This window comes from Macaca thibetana, chromosome 3 (assembly GCF_024542745.1).
Source record: "Macaca thibetana thibetana isolate TM-01 chromosome 3, ASM2454274v1, whole genome shotgun sequence".
Classification (NCBI taxonomy): domain Eukaryota; kingdom Metazoa; phylum Chordata; class Mammalia; order Primates; family Cercopithecidae; genus Macaca; species Macaca thibetana.
This window is the reverse complement of record NC_065580.1, coordinates 95,048,244-95,067,606: the sequence shown is the minus strand read 5'-3', so window position 1 is coordinate 95,067,606 and position 19,363 is coordinate 95,048,244. Positions and strand designations below refer to the sequence as shown.

The 19,363-nt window shown below is 34.8% G+C and overlaps 1 protein-coding gene across 16 annotated transcripts in view; it reads right to left on the bottom strand.

Moving 5' to 3' along the window:
• PALS2 (protein associated with LIN7 2, MAGUK p55 family member) overlaps positions 1-19,363 on the bottom strand; it is a 108,523-nt gene that overhangs the window by 68,240 nt on the left and 20,920 nt on the right. The window contains exons 1-2 of one of the 16 annotated variants that reach the window (XM_050785433.1): positions 18,409-18,982; positions 16,345-16,418 (exon numbers count right to left, since the gene is read on the bottom strand). The exons of 10 other annotated variants lie outside the window; for them this stretch is intronic. In XM_050785433.1, coding sequence (XP_050641390.1) covers positions 16,345-16,375 — 31 coding nt within the window. In that variant the 5' untranslated portion in view covers positions 16,376-16,418; positions 18,409-18,982. Of the gene's footprint in view, positions 1-16,344; positions 16,419-18,408; positions 18,983-19,363 lie in introns of those variants that run through there. 5 more of the 16 variants (XM_050785418.1, XM_050785419.1, XM_050785431.1 and 2 more) reach the window with 5 other exon arrangements.

Below are 19,363 nucleotides of genomic sequence, written 5' to 3'. Positions count from 1 at the left end.
CAGGAGAATGGCGTGAACCCAGGAGGCAGCAGAGCTTGTAGTGAGCAGAGATCGCGCCACTGCGCTCCAGCCTGGGCGACAGAGCGAGACTCCATCTCAAAAAAAAAAAAAAAAAAATAGGAGAAAGATTTCAAATAACCTAATGATGCATCTGAAGAAACTAGAAAAACAAAGAACAAACCAAACTCAAAGGTAGTAAAAGGAAGAAAATAAGGATCAGAGCAGAAATTAAAGACTAAAATAATACAAAGTACACAAAACAAGTTTGTTTTTTGAAAAAATAAAATCAACAAGAAAAAAGAGAGCAAATCCAAATAAAATCAGAAACAAAACATGTCACAACTGATATTACAGAAATACAAAGGATCATTGAAGACTATTATGAACAACTATATGCCAATACATTTGAAAATCTAGAAAAAATAGATAATAAATTCCTGGACATATAAAACCTATCAAGATTGAGTCAAGAAGAAATAGAAAACCCGAACAGACCAACAAGGTATAATACAACTGAATCACTAACAAAAAAACTCTCCCAACAAAGGAAAGTCCAGGACTGGATGGCTTCACCACTAAATTATCTTCTCAAACTATTCCAAAAATTGAAGGGGAGGGAATTCTTCTAAACTCACTCTACAAGGCCAAAATAACCCTGATACCAAAACCAGGCAAGGACATCACACAAAAAGAAAACTACAGACCAGTATCCCTACTGAACATAAATGCAAAAATCCTCAACATTATCATCAAACCAAATCCAACAACACGTCAAAAAGATCAAACAACATGATCAAGTGGGATTACAGGGATGCAACGATGGTTCAATATACACAAATCAGTAAATGTGACACATGAACACAATGAAAAATAAAAACCACATAATCATCTCAATATATGCAGAAAAAGCATTTCATAAAATTCAACATTCCTTCCTGATAAAAACTCAATAAATTAGGTAGAGAAGAAACGTACTTTAACAAAATAATGGCCATATATGGCAAATCCACAGCTAATAATATCCCACTGAAAGCTGAAAGGCTTTCAGCTTTCCCTCTAAGGACTGGAACAAGACAAGAGTATGCACTCTCACCAGTCTTCTTCAACACAGTACTGGAAATTCCAGCAAGAGTGACAGAAAAGAGAAAGAAATAAAGGGCATCCAAATTGGAAAGGGGGAAGTCAAATTGTTACTGTTTACATATGACATGATCTTACAATATAGAAAAGCCTAAAAGACTCTACCAAAAAAAACTCTTAGAACTGATAAATTCAGTAAGTTTTCAGAATACAAAATCAACACACAAAAATCAGTAGTATTTCTTTACACAAACACCACATATTAAAAATCAAGAAAGCCATTATATTTATAATAACTGAAAAAAAAAAAACCCTAAGAATAAATTCAACCAAGGATGTGGAGAAAAGAGAACTCTTTTATACTATTGGTGGAAATGTAAACTAGTACAGTCACAATGGAAGACAGTAGGAGATCCCTTAAAATCTACAAATAGAACTACCACATGATCCAGCAATGCCACTACTGGGCATTTATTCAAAGTACAGGAAATCAGTATATTAATGATATCTGTACCACCCCCATGTTTACTGCAGCACTATTCATAATAGTCAACATACAGAATCAAAGTGTCCAATAACAGATAAATGGATAAAGCAAATGTGGTATATATACATAATGGAATACTATTCAGCCATAAAAAGGAATAAAATCCTGTCATGTGCAGCCACCTGGATGGAACTGGAGGACATTAAGTGAAATAAATCAGGAACAGAAAGTTAAACATCACATGTTCTCACTCTTATGTGGAAGCTAAAAAAGATGATCTTACAGAAGTAGAAAGTAGAAAAGAGGTTACTAGAGGCAGGGAAGAATGGGGGAAAGGGTAGAAAGATGTGATAAAGGACGCAAAATTACAGCTAGATATGAGGAGTAAGTTCTAGTGTTTTATAGCACCATAAGGTGACTGTAGTTAACAATATTATACATTTTCAAATGGCTGAAGAGAGGATGTTCGAATGTTCCCAACACGAATAAATGAAAAATGTTTGAGATAGTGGATATGCTAATTATCCTGATCTGATCACTAAACAGTGTATGTACTGAAACATCACTAAGTACCTGATAAATATGTACAATTATTATGTGTCAATAAAAAAAAGGCAAGACACAAGTAACATTAGAAATGAGATGAGGAAATTAGGTACCGAGATTTTTAAATCTCTTTTAAGAATATAATGAACAACTTTATTTTAAAAATCTAGTCAAGTAGATGATTTTCTAAAAAAAAGTCAATTATCAAAGAAAGAAGTAAAAAACAAAAATAGATCAAATAGAAGAAACTGAAAGGTTTCCAAGGGTCCTCTCTTTAAAAAAAGGCATGAGATCTAGATAGATTTAAGAATAAATTCTATCAAAGCTTTAAGATAGACATAATTCACATTTTTAAAACAAAACAGAAAAGACTGAAAGCTTTCCAATTTCTACACAGACTTCAAAACTCAGTTAAAAAATTATAATGTGATTTAATATAATATCATAGAATAACAAAAAAACCCAAACTCATCTCAATGCTTAAGATATATCAGATAGAATTCAAATCCCAATTCCGATGGAAAAATCTTACCTTAGTAAAAATAGAAGGAAATAAGAGTCATTTTATACCAGGTTCTATAGGAAGCATCACATTTAATCAAGAAATGTCAGAAGCTTTACTACTGAAGTCAGGGACTAGACAAGAATGCCCACTACGATGACTACTTTTCAAACTTTAAGTTTTAAGTAATGTAGTAAGACATAGCATTTTAAGAAATGCAGATGATATAAGTGCATTCTCAAGGAATTGCAGAAAGGTCTGAAGAAATCAGTGAAAAAATTAATGAAGTTATTTATGAGAGTTTGGCTGACTATACATAAGAGCAACACAGAAGAAATCAACAGTTTTCCTAAATAACAGTAATAACCAAATAAGGCTAAAATGTTCAGACAGGTATGAAAGTCATTAAAATTATGCTGAGACATTTAAAATAAATTAATTAAATGGAGAGAACCACATTCTGAGGTAATAAGATTCAATACTGTAAAAATGCCAATTCTCTCCAAATTATTCTTTTAAAAAAATGAATAAATTCTAATAGAAATCCCAAAAGTATTTTGGGTAAATTTATCCTAAAATTTACCTGAAAGGGAAAGTATGTAAAACTAGCCAACATGATTTTAAGGAAAGCATAAATGTAACGGAGGTACCTGCTATTAACTGTAAAAACACTGTATATTCAAATAGTGCAGTATTGTCCTAGGAACAGACAAATCTTCAGAGTAGTCGAATGAAACAATATACAATAAAGGTGACATTTCAAATCAGTGGGCTAGGGTTCAGTAAAATATGTTAGATTGACTACCTGAGTTTATATTTTCTCTTCCCAATTTATATTAAAACAGCAGTAAAGTATTAATGAAGGCAAAAAACCACATGAACAAAGGGAATAGCTAAAGAGAAACACTGGACAAAAATATTCAAAAGTATTTCAAAGCTTAAAAATGGTAGGAGTAGAAACAAACACAGCAAAGGAAGCAGTAAATTCTACCTCGTAAATATTTCTAGAATCTAGAATCTATCAGTTTATTTCCATCACCCCCTAATGAGTCCTTGCCATTATCATATCGTACCCAGACTACACCAACAGCCTGGTATCTACATATAACCCATGAGAAATTAATTAAAATGTGATTTTATGGCTTATAAGCATTTTAATATACTGCTAGATTCAATTTGCACCACCCCCACAGCGTCAGACATACCAGTATTATCCCAGCCCTGATGCAAAATCCTCCCTGCACTTACCACCATCTATACACAACCACCTTTGCATACCTAATTCACACTCATCCTTTAAGGGCAAAATATCAATGTCCCTAACTGCCCTAATTAGGATAACTTCTCCTAATACATACTTTCATAGTACTCTATACTCCATAATTCTGATAAACCTATATAAATTTGTTGGTATTTAATGTACAACTTCCTTTCTAAACTCTAAGTCTTGTGAGTGCAGAAATCATCTTTGCATCCTCAACAACTAGGCCACATTTGGGACATTATTACTTCTTGGTGGCATAGTTCCACAGTCACAAAAATGTTACATTTTTCTGTTACCAAAATCAAAAATAGTTTTAAATGTATATATTACTATTTATAAATAAAATTGTGTAATACTTGGAAGCAGTAAAAGGTGATATTGTTTACAGAGTAGTACTCTTAAAGCTATCAACTTCCCATGAATTGCATAACAAGGCATAAAGATAGAAGTGGTATCTTTAGTCTACTAAAATGGCAAGCTTTTACGGTCTTCCTGCCTATAAATGTATTTCTAGCTCTTTACAATATAGTCCATTATGTAAAGCAATTGTAATAAAAGTGGTATTTATTCGCCTATATTCTGTCCCAGAAGTTTTCTGTAACAACTGGTTTACAAAAGCATTTCTACCCAGGTTTAGAACTGTAAGTAAATGAGCTATTCTTAATATACTAGGCCGTGCCTATTTTAATATTAAAAATCCTTTTGTAACCACATTAGGTGATAGGTTCACACCCAAGTAATTCAACAAACTGAATTTCCATTGAAAATATGACAGCTAAATTAAGCATTCATAAGATGTTAAAAATTACTTCTGTTCTTATATTTTACAGATAAAATAATTATTTTACCAGATCCATGTTGCATAACTTACAGTATCCATGAAATGAAAAACAAAATCTCATTCTATGCATTATTTGGAAAGATTTAAGCATATTCTTAAAGGAAGCACTTAAAAGTCATCTGCACTATTTCTAATGTTTTTGCAATACAGAAACCCCGTCTCTACTAAAAATACAAAAAAACTAGCCGGGCGAGGTGGCGGGCGCCTGTAGTCCCAGCTACTCGGGAGGCTGAGGCAGGAGAATGGCGTAAACCCGGGAGGCGGAGCTTGCAGTGAGCTGAGATCCGGCCACTGCACTCCAGCCTGGGCGACAGAGCGAGACTCCGTCTCAAAAAAAAAAAAAAAAAAAGAAAAAGAACTGATTGAAATTTCATTTTCTTAAGATTAAATTTTGATGCAACTATTTTCACATACTGATTTGACCATAACCAGAGTTCATTTAAAACATTAGTTAAATCAATAAAAATACTTTTCTATAAAATGACAATGTGCTGTCCAAACCTTCCCTCTCAAACTACTATCTTGAAACTGTAATTTAGTATTATTATATTGAATCAAAGAAGAAAAGTAGGACTCTGTGCACAGCTAATTCCATAGGTATTTACTCAGAGGTAGACGCTAGGCAGACGTGTTGTTAGATGTTGAAGAAAATATATGGACAAACTATTTGTTCTCCAAAAACTCAATTTATTAGAGTAGACCAAAATGTATAAACACATGTTATGAAACTGGTGATAAGATCATCATGAAGTAATCACAGAAAAAGGTGATACAGCACAGTGGTAAAGGACCTGCATTCTACCACTTACCTAGTCCTGAAAACCTGGGTAAATTACTTACCCTCCTAAAGCGGGTTTCTTTCACCTGTTAAATGGGGGAATGACAATGGTATCTAACTCACAGGGTTGTTATTGCTAAATAATACATGGAAAACTCCTAGAACACTACTTCCTACTGCATTATTAGTATTGTGAAAATACGGGAAAGCAGTTAACTCTTTATTTGATGGGTTTGGCAGGGTGTTAAGATGAGACACATGGGGAGAAACCACTGGAAGTATCCTAGTGGAAAAAAGCAAACCGAATTCACCTTAAAAACACTGAATTTATGACAGTATTTAAAGCCTTAAAACAAATGTAGAGCTGAATTTCCTAAAGCATTCCTAGAGAAAATCCAAGCTTGGAGTCAACAACAACAAAGTGCAGGCACAGTGGAGGGGCAGTCATTCCGGGCCATTAAGGAATCCCATATAGAAGAGCACACATTTTGGCCTGACTAAATACCACAAACTTCTTTCCAAAGACAGTGGGGGTTTATTCTCTTTGGGGAGGGCTCTGAATGGAGACGAGGGAGCCTGAAAAAAAAAAAGAGTAGAGGCTGAGGTAGATCTGGTTCTTTGTAAAGGATACTAGAGGAGACAGGATGGAGGAAGGGAGATTGCCTAGGAGTGAACGCACTAAAGCAGGGTGTTTCAAACAGGAAACCACAGGCATTTAGAGAGAAAAAAATTCCTTTATTCATCAAATGCCTGTTGTCTTCCATAGGTGTTATAACAACCAAAAGTTCCCCTTACTACATTTCCCAATAACTCTAGGGGTGGTGCCACTTTCTTCTCTTCTGTCCTCCCATTATAGCCTTACCCTAAAAAGTCCAATATCCAGAGTATTCTTCCTTCTTAATTTAGTTATTTTCAGGGCTCCCACCTGCTCTCTGCCTATAAATCTGAAGCAGCAGTCTGCCTGAGGACAAACCCACCACTTACTCAGTGCCTGACCATGGCCTCCCATTCCAGGTAGAAGGCTGGTGGGAGGAGGGGAGGAGCAGCCTCCACAAATACAGAGGAAATCCTCATCAGATACATATTCTGAATCATCATCCTAGTCCTTCATTTATAAACAAAACCTAGCAATTGTATCACCAGGCATTTGAAGAAAACATCAGTGATAGTGGGTAAAACTAAACAAACTAAACTGGGGGAAAAACAGATGGTGCTGAGAATAGAAGAGAATTTTAACATTTTATTTTTGTTAGCATTCTGAGAGACATGTGAGACGCTCCTGCATTCATAAAAGAAAAAGTCACTAAAAGGGAGCAAAGGAGCAACCAAAAAATAAGAAAGTTCCTGGCACTTAAAAACATTATTGTCAAATTTAAATCTAAGGTTGGCCATGCTGCCTCACACCTGTAATGCCAGCACTTCAGGAGGCTGAGGTGGGAGGACAGCTTAAGGCCAGCAATTTGAGACCAGCCTGGGCAAGAGAGCAAAATCTCGTCTCTACAAAAAGAAAATATAAATAAGTTAATTAGCTGGGCATGGTGGCACGTGCCTGTAGTCCCAGACACTTGGGAGGCTGAGACAGCAGAATCACTTGAACTGAAGAGTTCAAGGTTATAGTGAGCTGTGATTGTGCTACCGGGTTTCTTAAAAAAAAAAATTAAAATTAAAATGTAAAAGCAGACTAAATGATGGAATAAAGTTGAAACTGCTAATCCAGAAAATCAAGTCAAGTTAATCTTCCAAATGTAGAACAAAGATGAAAAATATGAGAGTGAAGTTAGAACCCAGAAGCAAATCCAACACTACCTATTAAGAGTTTCATAAGACAAGAATAGAATAAGTGTGAGGAAATCGTTGAAGAAGTAACAGAAGAAAATGTATTTGAGTTTAAATGACATAGAAAACTTTAGAATGAAGGGGTCTACCATGTGCAGAGCAGATGGAATGAAAATGGCCCAAATCTAGAAACACTAAGCGAAACTGCAGAATATTTAAAACACAAAAAGTAGGGATTTCCAGAAAAAAAGGTGTTAATGTTAAAGGAACAATAATCAAACCTGCATGACATTACTGATAGTACTGAATACCAGGAGATAATGGAGTAGATGCCAAAGTTCTGATGAAAAGCAAGTAAAAAAACCTTTACATATAACATTTTTAAAAATCCATTATAGGTTCACACATATGTATATAAACATGTGTATGTATGTGTATATAAACACACATGTATGTGATAAAAGATGTAGTCTAATTATACTGAAATATTTAAAAATCAAAAAACAAAAATGATCTTCTCCCCTAAAGAAGTCTCTTTCTAGCATTTTAGACAAATTTACACAAAATTTTCAGACAAAATTGAATACATCAATCTTTATTTACATGAATGCAATTGTTTTATTTAATAAAATCTTAGTGATTTTTCCATATTGAAGCTCATTCTTTTAGAGACACCTAGTACTTCATTGTATGCATGCATAAAAATTTATCTAGTCTGTCCTCTACTGAAAGACATACAGGCTGCTTCCATTTTTGCAGTTGTAATTAGTGTGGCAATCAGCATCCAAAAACAAATACATATACACACACGAGATATATATATATGTGTGTATATATATGTTCAGAGAGAAATATATACACACACACACACACACACACACACAAGTAAATACTAAGAGCTAAAAGTAGAATTGCTAGATCAAAGGATACATGATTTTTCAACTGTCAGATATTGTCATACTGTCCTTTAAACAGGTTGTAGCAATGACATTTTCATTAAGAGGGCTTCATTTCCTTATATGTTAAAATAATAATAATGAATTGCCTCATAAAACACTCCAGTATAAATGCTGAGGACATGTGTGGCAAAAGGAGTGATTAAAATAGAGTAAAAACTAAATTCTGAATTCTAATCTCATTTTCCCCAATGTAGTATTTTTAAAAAATCCAACCACACATTTATCTCCTTACTTGAAAAATATAAATGACATTGATACAACTCATAAGGTTATACAGGTTGAACATCTCTAATCCAAAAATCTGAAATGCTCCAAACTCCAAAATTTCTTGAACACCAACATGACGCCACAAGTGGAAAATTCCACACCTGACCTCATGTGACAGGTCATAGTCAAAACTTTGTTTCATGCACAAAATTAAAAATACTATATAAAAGTACTTTCATGCTATGTACATAAGGTGTATATGAAGCATAAATGAATTTTGTTTAGACTTGGGTCTTCTCCCCAGACAACTTATTATGTATTTGCAAATATTCCAAAATCCAGAAAAATCCCAAATCTGAAACACTTCTGGTCCCAAGCATTTCAGATTAGGGATACTCAACCTGTATAATAAAAGTAAACAGGCCAAGAGCAGTGGCTCATTCCTATAATCCCAGAACTTTGGGAGGCTGAGGCAGGAGGATTGCTTAAGCCCAAATTCAAGACCAGTCTGGGCAACAGAGCAAGACCCCATCTCAAAAAACAAAACAAAACAAAAAACCTAATTAAATGGCTACTTTACAAAAAACATAAATGCTATTCTGTTTTATCTATATTCTGCAACTCATCAACCATGTCTTTGTGACTATACTAATTTTTCAAAGTGTCAACGAAAAACTAACCTCAACAACAAATGCTAGAATATGAAAAGCCAGAGCTCAAAATATGAAGATAGTACTTAAATTCACTTTGACATAGTATCTCAAGGCCTCTTCTATCACCTATAAAATCATTCTATTCTTAAAAGAACTGTGGAAGATAAATTATTTCCATTTATTGCCACAGTGTCTTGGAGTCTGTTTCCTTTTAAAATCTATGAAGGTTGTAATTAGGGTAAAATATTTCCAGCAGAAAATATTTGATTCATAAGATGATTTAAAGAATTAAGAGTAATTGCTAATAAGTTTCATTCATAGTAATTCTTAACTGTATGCATTAAAGAAATCTTGTAACTTGAAATGCACGTGTTAAAGTTATAAAAAGATATTGTTTAATGTGACACAGACTGAAATGGCTTACTAGGAAAGATATCCATGATAAAAAGTACAAACTAATATATAAGGTATGGGATTTTAAAAGATGAAATGTTCTATATAAGGAGATTATCTTTGGGTTGACAAATCCATGACTTCAGAAACGATGTCAAGCATGTTTTGCCTAATAAAATCTTTTATATAAGGGTGCTTAATTTTATTTGGTAAAATGGTTTTCTTTATTCCCTTTGAATTTGTATAGAAACTTCTAGAAATCCTCATGATGTCGACTTTCCATATACATAGCTGATATCTTGGGCAATCCATTTGTTAAATTATTCTTTTATTACACAGGTATACATAAATTAATTTTGTAAAAAATTTCCAGTATTACTGGATAGAGACAAGAGTCTTCTTAACTCGGCCAGCTTTCCATCTCTGCTCTTTCCCTAGGGATAATGCCTGTTACACTTTGTTTTTATGTCTCTACAGACCTATTCCTATATATTTACATATTTGTACTTTTAGAAAATATGCAATATTGTTATGTATGCTTCATTTCTATAAATACTTATATATATATAAAACATAATATGCTACTATATTTATATAAGTAATATCTTACTATATTAGTGATATATTAAACTTGCTTATTTTCCCACAGAAAAATGTATTTTGGAGAACTTTTCAGGTTAGTACATATGAAACCATGTTATTCTTTTAGCTGTTGCAGATTCATAGGATGAGTGTAGTTCATTTAGCTTCTGAGAAACATGGCAGTTGTTTCTATTTTTCCCATGTCTTCAAGAAATGCTGCAGTGAACATCCTAATGAATTGCATCATTAGAAACAATATTGCCCATATCACAATGATTTCTTTCACTTGATAATTAAGTTGTGACTATGAAAGTTTAGTAATATTAAAACATTGAAAATCTTTTATTAAAAACATTACTCAAATTCTGATAATACTGGCATGAAGAGATCGACAGTTCCCCTCTGCAAAAAGCAAATATAAAACTGGACATCATCATCAAAGACAGCCTTTTAAGGGTGCTGAAAATTGCCCAAAGACCGTTAGAAAAATGAGGCACATTTATTCTTGTAAAACTGCTACAGCTTGAGGTAAGAGCAGTGTGACTCTGTGGCCTTCTTGCCTAGGGCTGTCCCCATATACCTCCCCAGGGTCCCAGCTCAGTTGGTGGTAACTGAAGCTTTATCAATGCTATGGCCTAGGCATTTGTGTCCCTCCCAAATTTATATGCTAAAACCCTGATTCCCAGTGGGATGGTATTTGGAGGTGGAGTCTTTGGGGAGGTGATTAGGGTTAGAAAAGGTCATGAGGGTGGAGCCCCCATCTTGGCAGGAATGCCCTTATCAGAAGCTGAAAGGACCAAAGCTCACTCTCTCCACCATGTTAGGGTATAGTGTGCTTACTTCATCTTACTGAAATTCTTTTTAGGTTTTACTTTCTACCAAAATTTAGTAAACCTTTGAGATGGTTTGGGACCACTATTATTTCAAATATTTTTTCTCTCTCTCTCTTTCCTTTCTGTCTGAAACTCCCATTACATGTACATTGGAATGTCTGACATTGTCCCACAGGTGTCCAAGGCTTTGTTCCCTATTCTTATAAATCTCTTTTCTTTCTCTTGTTGGAACAAATACTTTTTATTGATCTTCATATTTTCTCTGCCATCTTAAATCTGTTGAGCCTATCCAATGAAATTTTCATTTCAAATACTGTGCTTTTCAAATCTAAAATCTCTACTTGGTTCTTTTTGAGTTTGCTTCTTTACTGAGATTCTCTATTTATTGTGTCCTGTTAGCATCTTGTTCATGTATTTTTCTTTTTTCTTTTTTTTTTTTTTGAAAGAAACAGGATCTTTACTGCCCAGGCTAGACTGATGTGGCTATTCACAGGTGTGATCACAGCCTTGAACTACTGGGCTCAAGTAATCCTCCCGCCTCAGCCTCCTGTGTAGCTAGGACTACAGGCACATGTCACCATGCCCAGACTATATTTTCCTTTAATTCTTTCAGCATATTTTAAATAGCCAATTTGAAGTCTTTATTAAATCCAACACTGAGCCCAGTCAGAGTCAGTTTTATTGACTATTTTTCCTGACGATGAGGCACATTTTCCTGGTACTTCTTTTCTTTGCCATGTCTAGCAGTTTGGGGTTGAATATGGAACCCTTAACAGTAATTCTAGATTTATTTATTTATTTTCAGAGTTATTAAGTTTTTAAATAATTGTTCTGGACTTAAACTGCAGAATTGGTTTCCCTCCAAGGTATGCTGTCAGGACATCGGTTTAACATTTTAATTCTTATTTTTATATTTTAGTCTCTCTCTCCTGGGGTTGTACCTATGTCTGTAAAGCTTAATGATAGACCAATATTGTGCTCCAACAGCAATTTGAGTCAATGCTGTGGCCAAATCAGCAAAGGCTATGTTCAAAAACCTCAAGTTTATAAGACTTCACTCTCAGTGAGCTGAGCTGTGATGGACTGGGAAATGCATTCAAAGTTGCAGCCAGTTCTCAAGTCCCCATCAGCTTTCACTTTTTTCCAGGTTCCCTTGGGTCTCCCTATGTGGAGAGCTCATCTTAACCCTTCCATGGCTCTCTCATTTCTAGGATTTCCCTACTAAATTCCTGCTGGGCCACAATGTCAAATTAGCACAGCAGCAGGTTTTCTCTATTTATTTCCAACCAAATCCACCACTTTTCACCAGCAAAGTCACAGGTTTAGTTTGTGTGTCTTCTCTTTCCTTTCTAGCCTGAATCAAGTCACCCCACAACTCTTGGGCAGCAAAACTGCTGGTTTTCTCAGCTAGTCCTAATCTCACTGTCTCAGTTAATTCAGGCTGCTATGACAAAAATATCATAGCCTGGGTAGCTTAAATGACAGAAATTTATTTCTCACAGGTCTGAAGGCCGGGGTCCAAGATCAAGGTGCTGGCTCACTTCCTAGTTTGCAGAGGGATGCCTTCTTACAGTATTAGTCTGTTCTCATGCTGCTATGACCCAAGACGGGGTAATTCATGAAGAAAGGCGGTTTAATTGACTCACAGTTCCACATGGCTCCCCAGCCTCAGGAAATTTACAATCGTGGTGGAAGACATCTCTTCACAGGGCGGCAGGAGAGAGAATGAGTGCCAGCAGGGAAAATACCAGATGCTTATATAACCATCAGATCTTGTGAGAACTCACCTACTATCACGAGAACAGGAAACCACCCTCATGATTCAACTACCTCCCACCAGGTCCCTTCCATGTCATGTAGGGATTATGGGATTAAAATTCAAGATGAGATTTGGGTGGGACATAAAGCCAAACCATATCACCCACCTTCCTCCACTACACAGGATTGAAAACTAGGGGGCTTATTTTCTGGAGAGAGTAAGATAAGAGGTACCTGTCAACCAAAGACAATGAAATAATATGGAAGACAGGATTATTAAATGCTGATGCAAACCCCTCCGCCTGATTCTCCCTCTTGACTATCTGAAGCCTTCAGCTTGGTCTTTACCTTCCAGGCAGATGTGAAGTCTTCTTCATACTCTGCAGAATATGACCAGTCAACAAGAAAGACACAGACATGAAGATCAGGTATTACCCCCAAATAACCCAGCTAGAAACTAGCTACAGTGACATTCAACATGAAATCAGAGCATCAAGATTTTAGCCCCTGACTCTTAATGAGCTAAGAATCTTGGGATACTGGACAGCTGAGAAAAGCCTAGTAAATGAAAGAGATTAAAATAAATAGGTAAAAATTACTCAGGTTGAAAAGCAACAGTCATAAAAATTATCAAAGAAAAAGAAGAATATTGTACTCATGAAACTAGAATAAGATAGTTATAGAGGAAACAAAAGCGCTCTTAGAAAATAAAAATACAAAAGCAGAAAGAAAAAATTCAATGGAAATCATGGAAGGTAAATACGGGGAAATACCACAAAATGTAGAAAAGCACAGGAGTAGAAAAATAAAAGAAAATTAGAGAACCCGAATAGAGGGCATCTAAACCAGATGGGTTTTGGAAAGAAATGAGAGAGAAAATGGAGGGGAGAAAAACATTTAACATTTTCCAGAAATGAAAGATGTAAGTTGCTGGAATAAATGGTACACTGAGCACCCAGCAAAACAGATGAAAACAGACTCATATTAAGATATTTTGTTGTGAAATATCAGAATACTGAGAAAAAAGAAAAAAATAACATGTCAAGAATCAGGAATGATTTTGAACTGCTCAATGATGACATCTAAAGATAGAAGATGATGCAATGATGCCTTTAAAAACATTTCCCCCCAGGAATTCTTTACCCTGCCAAACTATCAATCAAGTGTGAGGATAGTTAAAAATAATTTTCAGTCTTGCTCACAAGGTTTCACAAAATTAACCTACCACAAACACTGTTCTTCAGAAAGATTAAAAACAAAAACAAAAAGACATGCTGCTCTCTAAGCATGAAACAAGCAAAACATAAAGAGGGAGATAGAGAATACAGGATCTAGAAGGCCCAACTCATGAAAAAGGCAAAGATGATTTCCGAGAAGATTGGTGACATGTGTACACCAGCTACAGAAAATGAATCTGTATTCAGCTTAGAAGGCTCCAGGAGTGACATCTTCAAGAAAATGAAGTTGACAAATCTGAATCAACACACTGAAAGTTGATTTTGAAAACAAGCACAGATTTGGGGGTTGAATTATAGCCATATAGTATAGTATATACAAAAAACGAAGCAAATAAATTAAGTCTGAGAAAATGAAAATACAGGAATAGAGAATATCAACTACAATTTACTAATGGATCTGCTAACAAATACTAATCTAATCAAAATTACAAATATAATCAGGTGAAAGAACTGAGGGATTGGAAGAGTATATGATATGTATATGTGGTGAGGGAAAATGAAAAGAGCTAAATCCTCATCCTCCACAATGGTTAAAACCAAAAAAATCAAGAATCAGCAACATAAGCACACCATTTACTGACATACCAAAAGAATCAGCTAAAAATGTTCAATGTAGTAGCCTCCTGGGAGGAAGAAACAGAAATAGAATTGGGGAGCACCTCTGGTCTTTCATCCATATGTGCATTAATAGTTTTAATAAAATATAAAAATCTAAATAATATATATGTATATATAAAATGTGTAAATAGTTACTAGTTTGCATGCTGAAAAATCAAATAATTATAACCACTTTTCTAGAGTTAAAAACAGGCAAGATTTTTTTGCTTGAGGACAGAAACCTGGAGAAGACAAAGTTATCTTTAGATGACATGGTTTGTTAAATTCTTTTTTCTATATACTATGACATGAAATATATTTCAATAAAACATTCAACTACAACCTAAGATATAAAAACTATAATTAAAAACCTATAAAAATAGTTAAATGGCTATTCTTTACATTTATAAATTTAATGATTTAACTTATACAAAATGAACTGCTTCTACTTACCGCCATGTTTATCTAGTGTCACCCTAAATTTTCCTTAACTGGCACACTACCAATTCCATTCTCATAAGAAACTGGGGCTCAAAAATTATTGACCTATAATCAAACATAATCTATATTTAAATATGTTATACTTAAAATAACAGATCTTTTTTCTTCTTCGTCCTTGATTCAGGGGGAAATGACATGGATCTTGATACGTAAGATATTTTATAAGCTACTAGAATTACCTCATCAATTCGGATACAGTCATGTGCCACGTAACATTATTTCAGTCGACCATAGACCACATACACAATAGCGGTTCCAAAAAATTATAATGCAGTTGAAAAATTATCTCAAGAAAATGTACAGTGAAGGGTTTAGCAGAAGTTTTTGCAGACTTCAACAAGCTCCTTAAAAAGTTTGAAAACATGAACCCCAACAATGAAAGGTTTTCATTACTAGACAGGAATGTTCATAGATCTGCTTATAAGCAAATCTATGATGAAAAAAAGAAACAAACCCAAGGAAACAACCATGAACAGATTTCTGAAAAGAGTGATACCCCCTCAAGAAGATCCTCAGGCAGGTTCTTCAGGAGATTCCAAAAGAAGGCACTGTTATTATAGGAAATGATAGCTCCATGGGTGTTACTGCCCCTGAAGACCTTCCAGTGGGACAGGATGTGAAGGTAGAAGACACTGATATTGATGATCCTGACCCTGTGTAGGCCAAGGCTAATGTGTTTGTGTCTTCGTTAACAAAAAAGAGTAAAAGGTTAAAACAAAATTAATAGAAAAAAGCTTATAGGACTGGGTGCAGTGGCTCATGACTATAATCCCAGCACTTTGGGAGGCTGAGGCAGGTGGACCACTTGAGGTCAGGAGTTCAAGACCAGCCTGGCCAACATGGTGAAACCTCGACTACTAAAAATACAAAAAATAGCCAGGTGTGGTGGTGCACACCTGTAATCCCAGCTACTTGGGAGACTGAGACAGGAGAATCACTTGAACCACTCTACTCCAGCCTGGGTGACAGAGCAAGACACCACCTTTTAAAAAAAAAAAAAAAAGCTTATAGAATAAAGACGTTAAAAAATATATTTTTGTACCGTTGTACAATGCATTTGTATTTTAAGTGTTATTACACAAGAGATGGAGTTTATAAAGTAAAAAAGTTATAGTAAGATAAGGTTAATTTAATACTGAAGAAAAAATTTTAAAAAATAAATTACTTATAGTCTACAGTAGCATACAATAATATCCTAGGCCTTCACATTCACTCACCACTCACTCACCCAGAGCAACTGCCAGTTCTGCAAGCTCCATTCATGGTAAGCCACAAATGTAAAATGTTACAGAGTACAGTTTATAGCCTAGGAACACTAGCCCATAATAGCCTACATATAGTAGACTCACCCAGAGCAACTTCCAGTTCTGCAAGCTCCATTCACGGTAAGCCACAGGTGTAAAATGTTATACAGGTTTGTAGCCTATGAACGACAGGCCAAACAGCCTACATGTAAAACAGACTATACCATCTATGTGTGTGTTAGTACAATCTATGCTTGTGTTAGTACACTCTATGTTTGCACGATCATGAAATCACCCAATGATGCATTTCTCAGAATGTATCCCCTTTGATAAGTGATGCACGACTGTATTTTATTCCTGTCTCGTTCAACACTCAGTGTGTTTTTTACTTTTGCTTATATCACCCTTTAAAGTACTGGGTGAAATATTTCACAAAAGTATATACAAAGCACTGTATTAAAAATAAGCACAAAAAATATTTTTGACAGTAAAAATAAGTTGGAAACAAATTATCTTCTTCAAAGGTATAATGCCTCCCAGTCATCCCTTCTGGACATGAATGCTCACATTAACAAGACAGTGAAACACAGACACACCATACACAGAATCCTAGGATGGAATATAAAAACACAGTTCAAATACTAGAAAACTTTGATTCTGTGTGTCCAGATAAAACCTTGCTCATAATAGCCTTATTTATTTAGCACAGTTTCAGAAATTTGCAAAGTCCAAAGAGGTCCTAACTCAGCGAAACAGCAGATTATACAATCTATAATGAACAGGTTATTTTAAGTTTTAACCTGACATTTCTTATATGAAAGACTTCTGGTTATAAGAAACTTAGGCAATCTGATAATTTGTTCAATACAGTGAAAGAACACTTTAAATAGATGAAATTACAACTGAACAATAGTACTATTTTAATATATTTTTCTCACTGCAAATTTCTCTATGGCAAGCATCAACACTATAGACAACTGGATATCCTTGCTAGCCCTTCACTTCTAACAACTAAAGACTGAGCTGGGTACATTTTGGAACTAAAAAAATGAACTAAAAATATGAACTAAAGACAATAACTTGTCCTTCATAAATTTAATTTACATGAAAATACTTGTCTCAAATGTTGTAGAACTTTTCACAAGTCCTTTTCCATAATGATAATTTTCTGCTTTAACTGAACTTCCTTTATATACTTTGGTTTGATAAAACAGCATTAATGATGTAGTTCACATTTGGACTCAGTGAAAAGATCTGCCCAGTGGCCTAGCAATAGCTTGCCAGCACACATTTTAATATAGGTAGCCCTAGGCAAATCATGAAGTAATCATCTCCCCTCACCTCTTATTTTCCACAGCTCTTTCCTCCATTCCAGGGCCTGCCTTCCTATTCTTATCCCCAAGTATTGCAATATTCTCAAATTGCCCCTACAAAAAGAATCTCCCAAATACTGCTGCACAATTCTATTACTTGCCCCTTCTCAAGTTCTCTCATATTCTCTATTTCAAACATTTACCACACTAAATTGTCAAAAGATTATTTTGTCAGAAGAAAAAGGAAAAAAAGAGTCTATCACCTATGATTTATTGAAATTCCCTTTCACTTGCAGAATCAAACACATTACCACCATTCTTTATTCCTTATATCTCAGGAGAAGGTATGCCCTTCCTCCTCTACAAGGCTACTACCTGTCAATCAATCAACTCCTCCTACCCATTGTGGGACCATGATCCACGGGTTATTCCTCTAAAACTTCAATATTTTTTCATTTGATATTTCTGCATCTACAAATATGCTGACATCTTCTCCATCCTTAAATAATAACTTTTAAAAATCCCTATATGGAACCTCACTTCTCTTTTAAGTCACAGCCTTATCTCTCTCCTTTTCCCCACCACACTTTTCAAAGAGTAGTCTGTGCTGTGCATTATCTCTCTCATTCTCCACCCGTGCCATCTCAGCCACAGCTCTCCTTAAACTTCTTGGAAAAGATCAGGACAACTAACAAACCAATGACACACTCTGTCTTCATTCTACTTAATGACAGACTATCACTGCTGATGCTATCTCTCAGGTTTTCGTTCTTTTCTTGAGTGATCTCATTTATTTCTGAGGCTTCATCTAGTTTCCATATGATGATAATTTCCAAGTATTAGTTATAGCACTCACCTTTCTTCAACTGCCGTCTTCACGTTTTTCCCCGGGAGTCCCAAAGATGGTGCCTTTAATTTACCATTTTCAAAACTACTCATTGACTCTAACCAAGTCTACCACGACTATAGATTCTACCTCTCATTTATATTATGACATCACCAACTACCCATTCTCTGATGCTTCTAATCTCAAAATCATCCAATTTTTTTCTTCTCCCTAACCCCCAGACATCTAATTCTGCTTCAAATATTTTCATTCTACTTCATAAAAGTCTCAAAGTAATCTTCATCACGATTTCACTCTAAAAATTTCACTGTCTGGTTTAGAGTTTCTAATCATCACAATTTCACTCTAAAAATTTCACTGTCTGGTTTAGAGTTTCTAATCTTCTCTTGCCTAGACTACTCTAAAAGTCTCTTAACTGGTTTACTAATCCCCAATCTCTCCCTACCATAGTCCAAGCTTCCTACTATGTCCAGAAATATCCTTGTTAAAGTGTAGTGCTCACACAGGAGAAAGCTCGATATACGGAGAGTCCTTTTTTTTCTTTTTAAACAGAACTCAAATAAATAGCACTGTTGCCAATTTACTCTCATAATGCAGTAGTCCTGCTTTGAATGAATTTTTATTCACCCAACCAATTAATAAAGCAAGTCAAAACTTCATTATTTTACAAAATATGTAGTATAATGAATCAAAATTGTTTGAAAATGTTGTACACACCTAATAAACATTCATAAATGTGAAATATGATTATAGAATCACTGAGATATTTTATCGAGTATTCTAGTTTGAATCTCAAAACTATGTAATTTTAGAATAAATTTCATTGATAGGGTCTGTTTTCAAAATAATACTTTATATATGTACTTACAAAAATACCTAGAATTCATAACAGATCCAATGAAAAACTGGTTCTTCAATTCAGTCACAATGGAGGTGACTGAAGAAAAGTCATCTGACTCCCTTG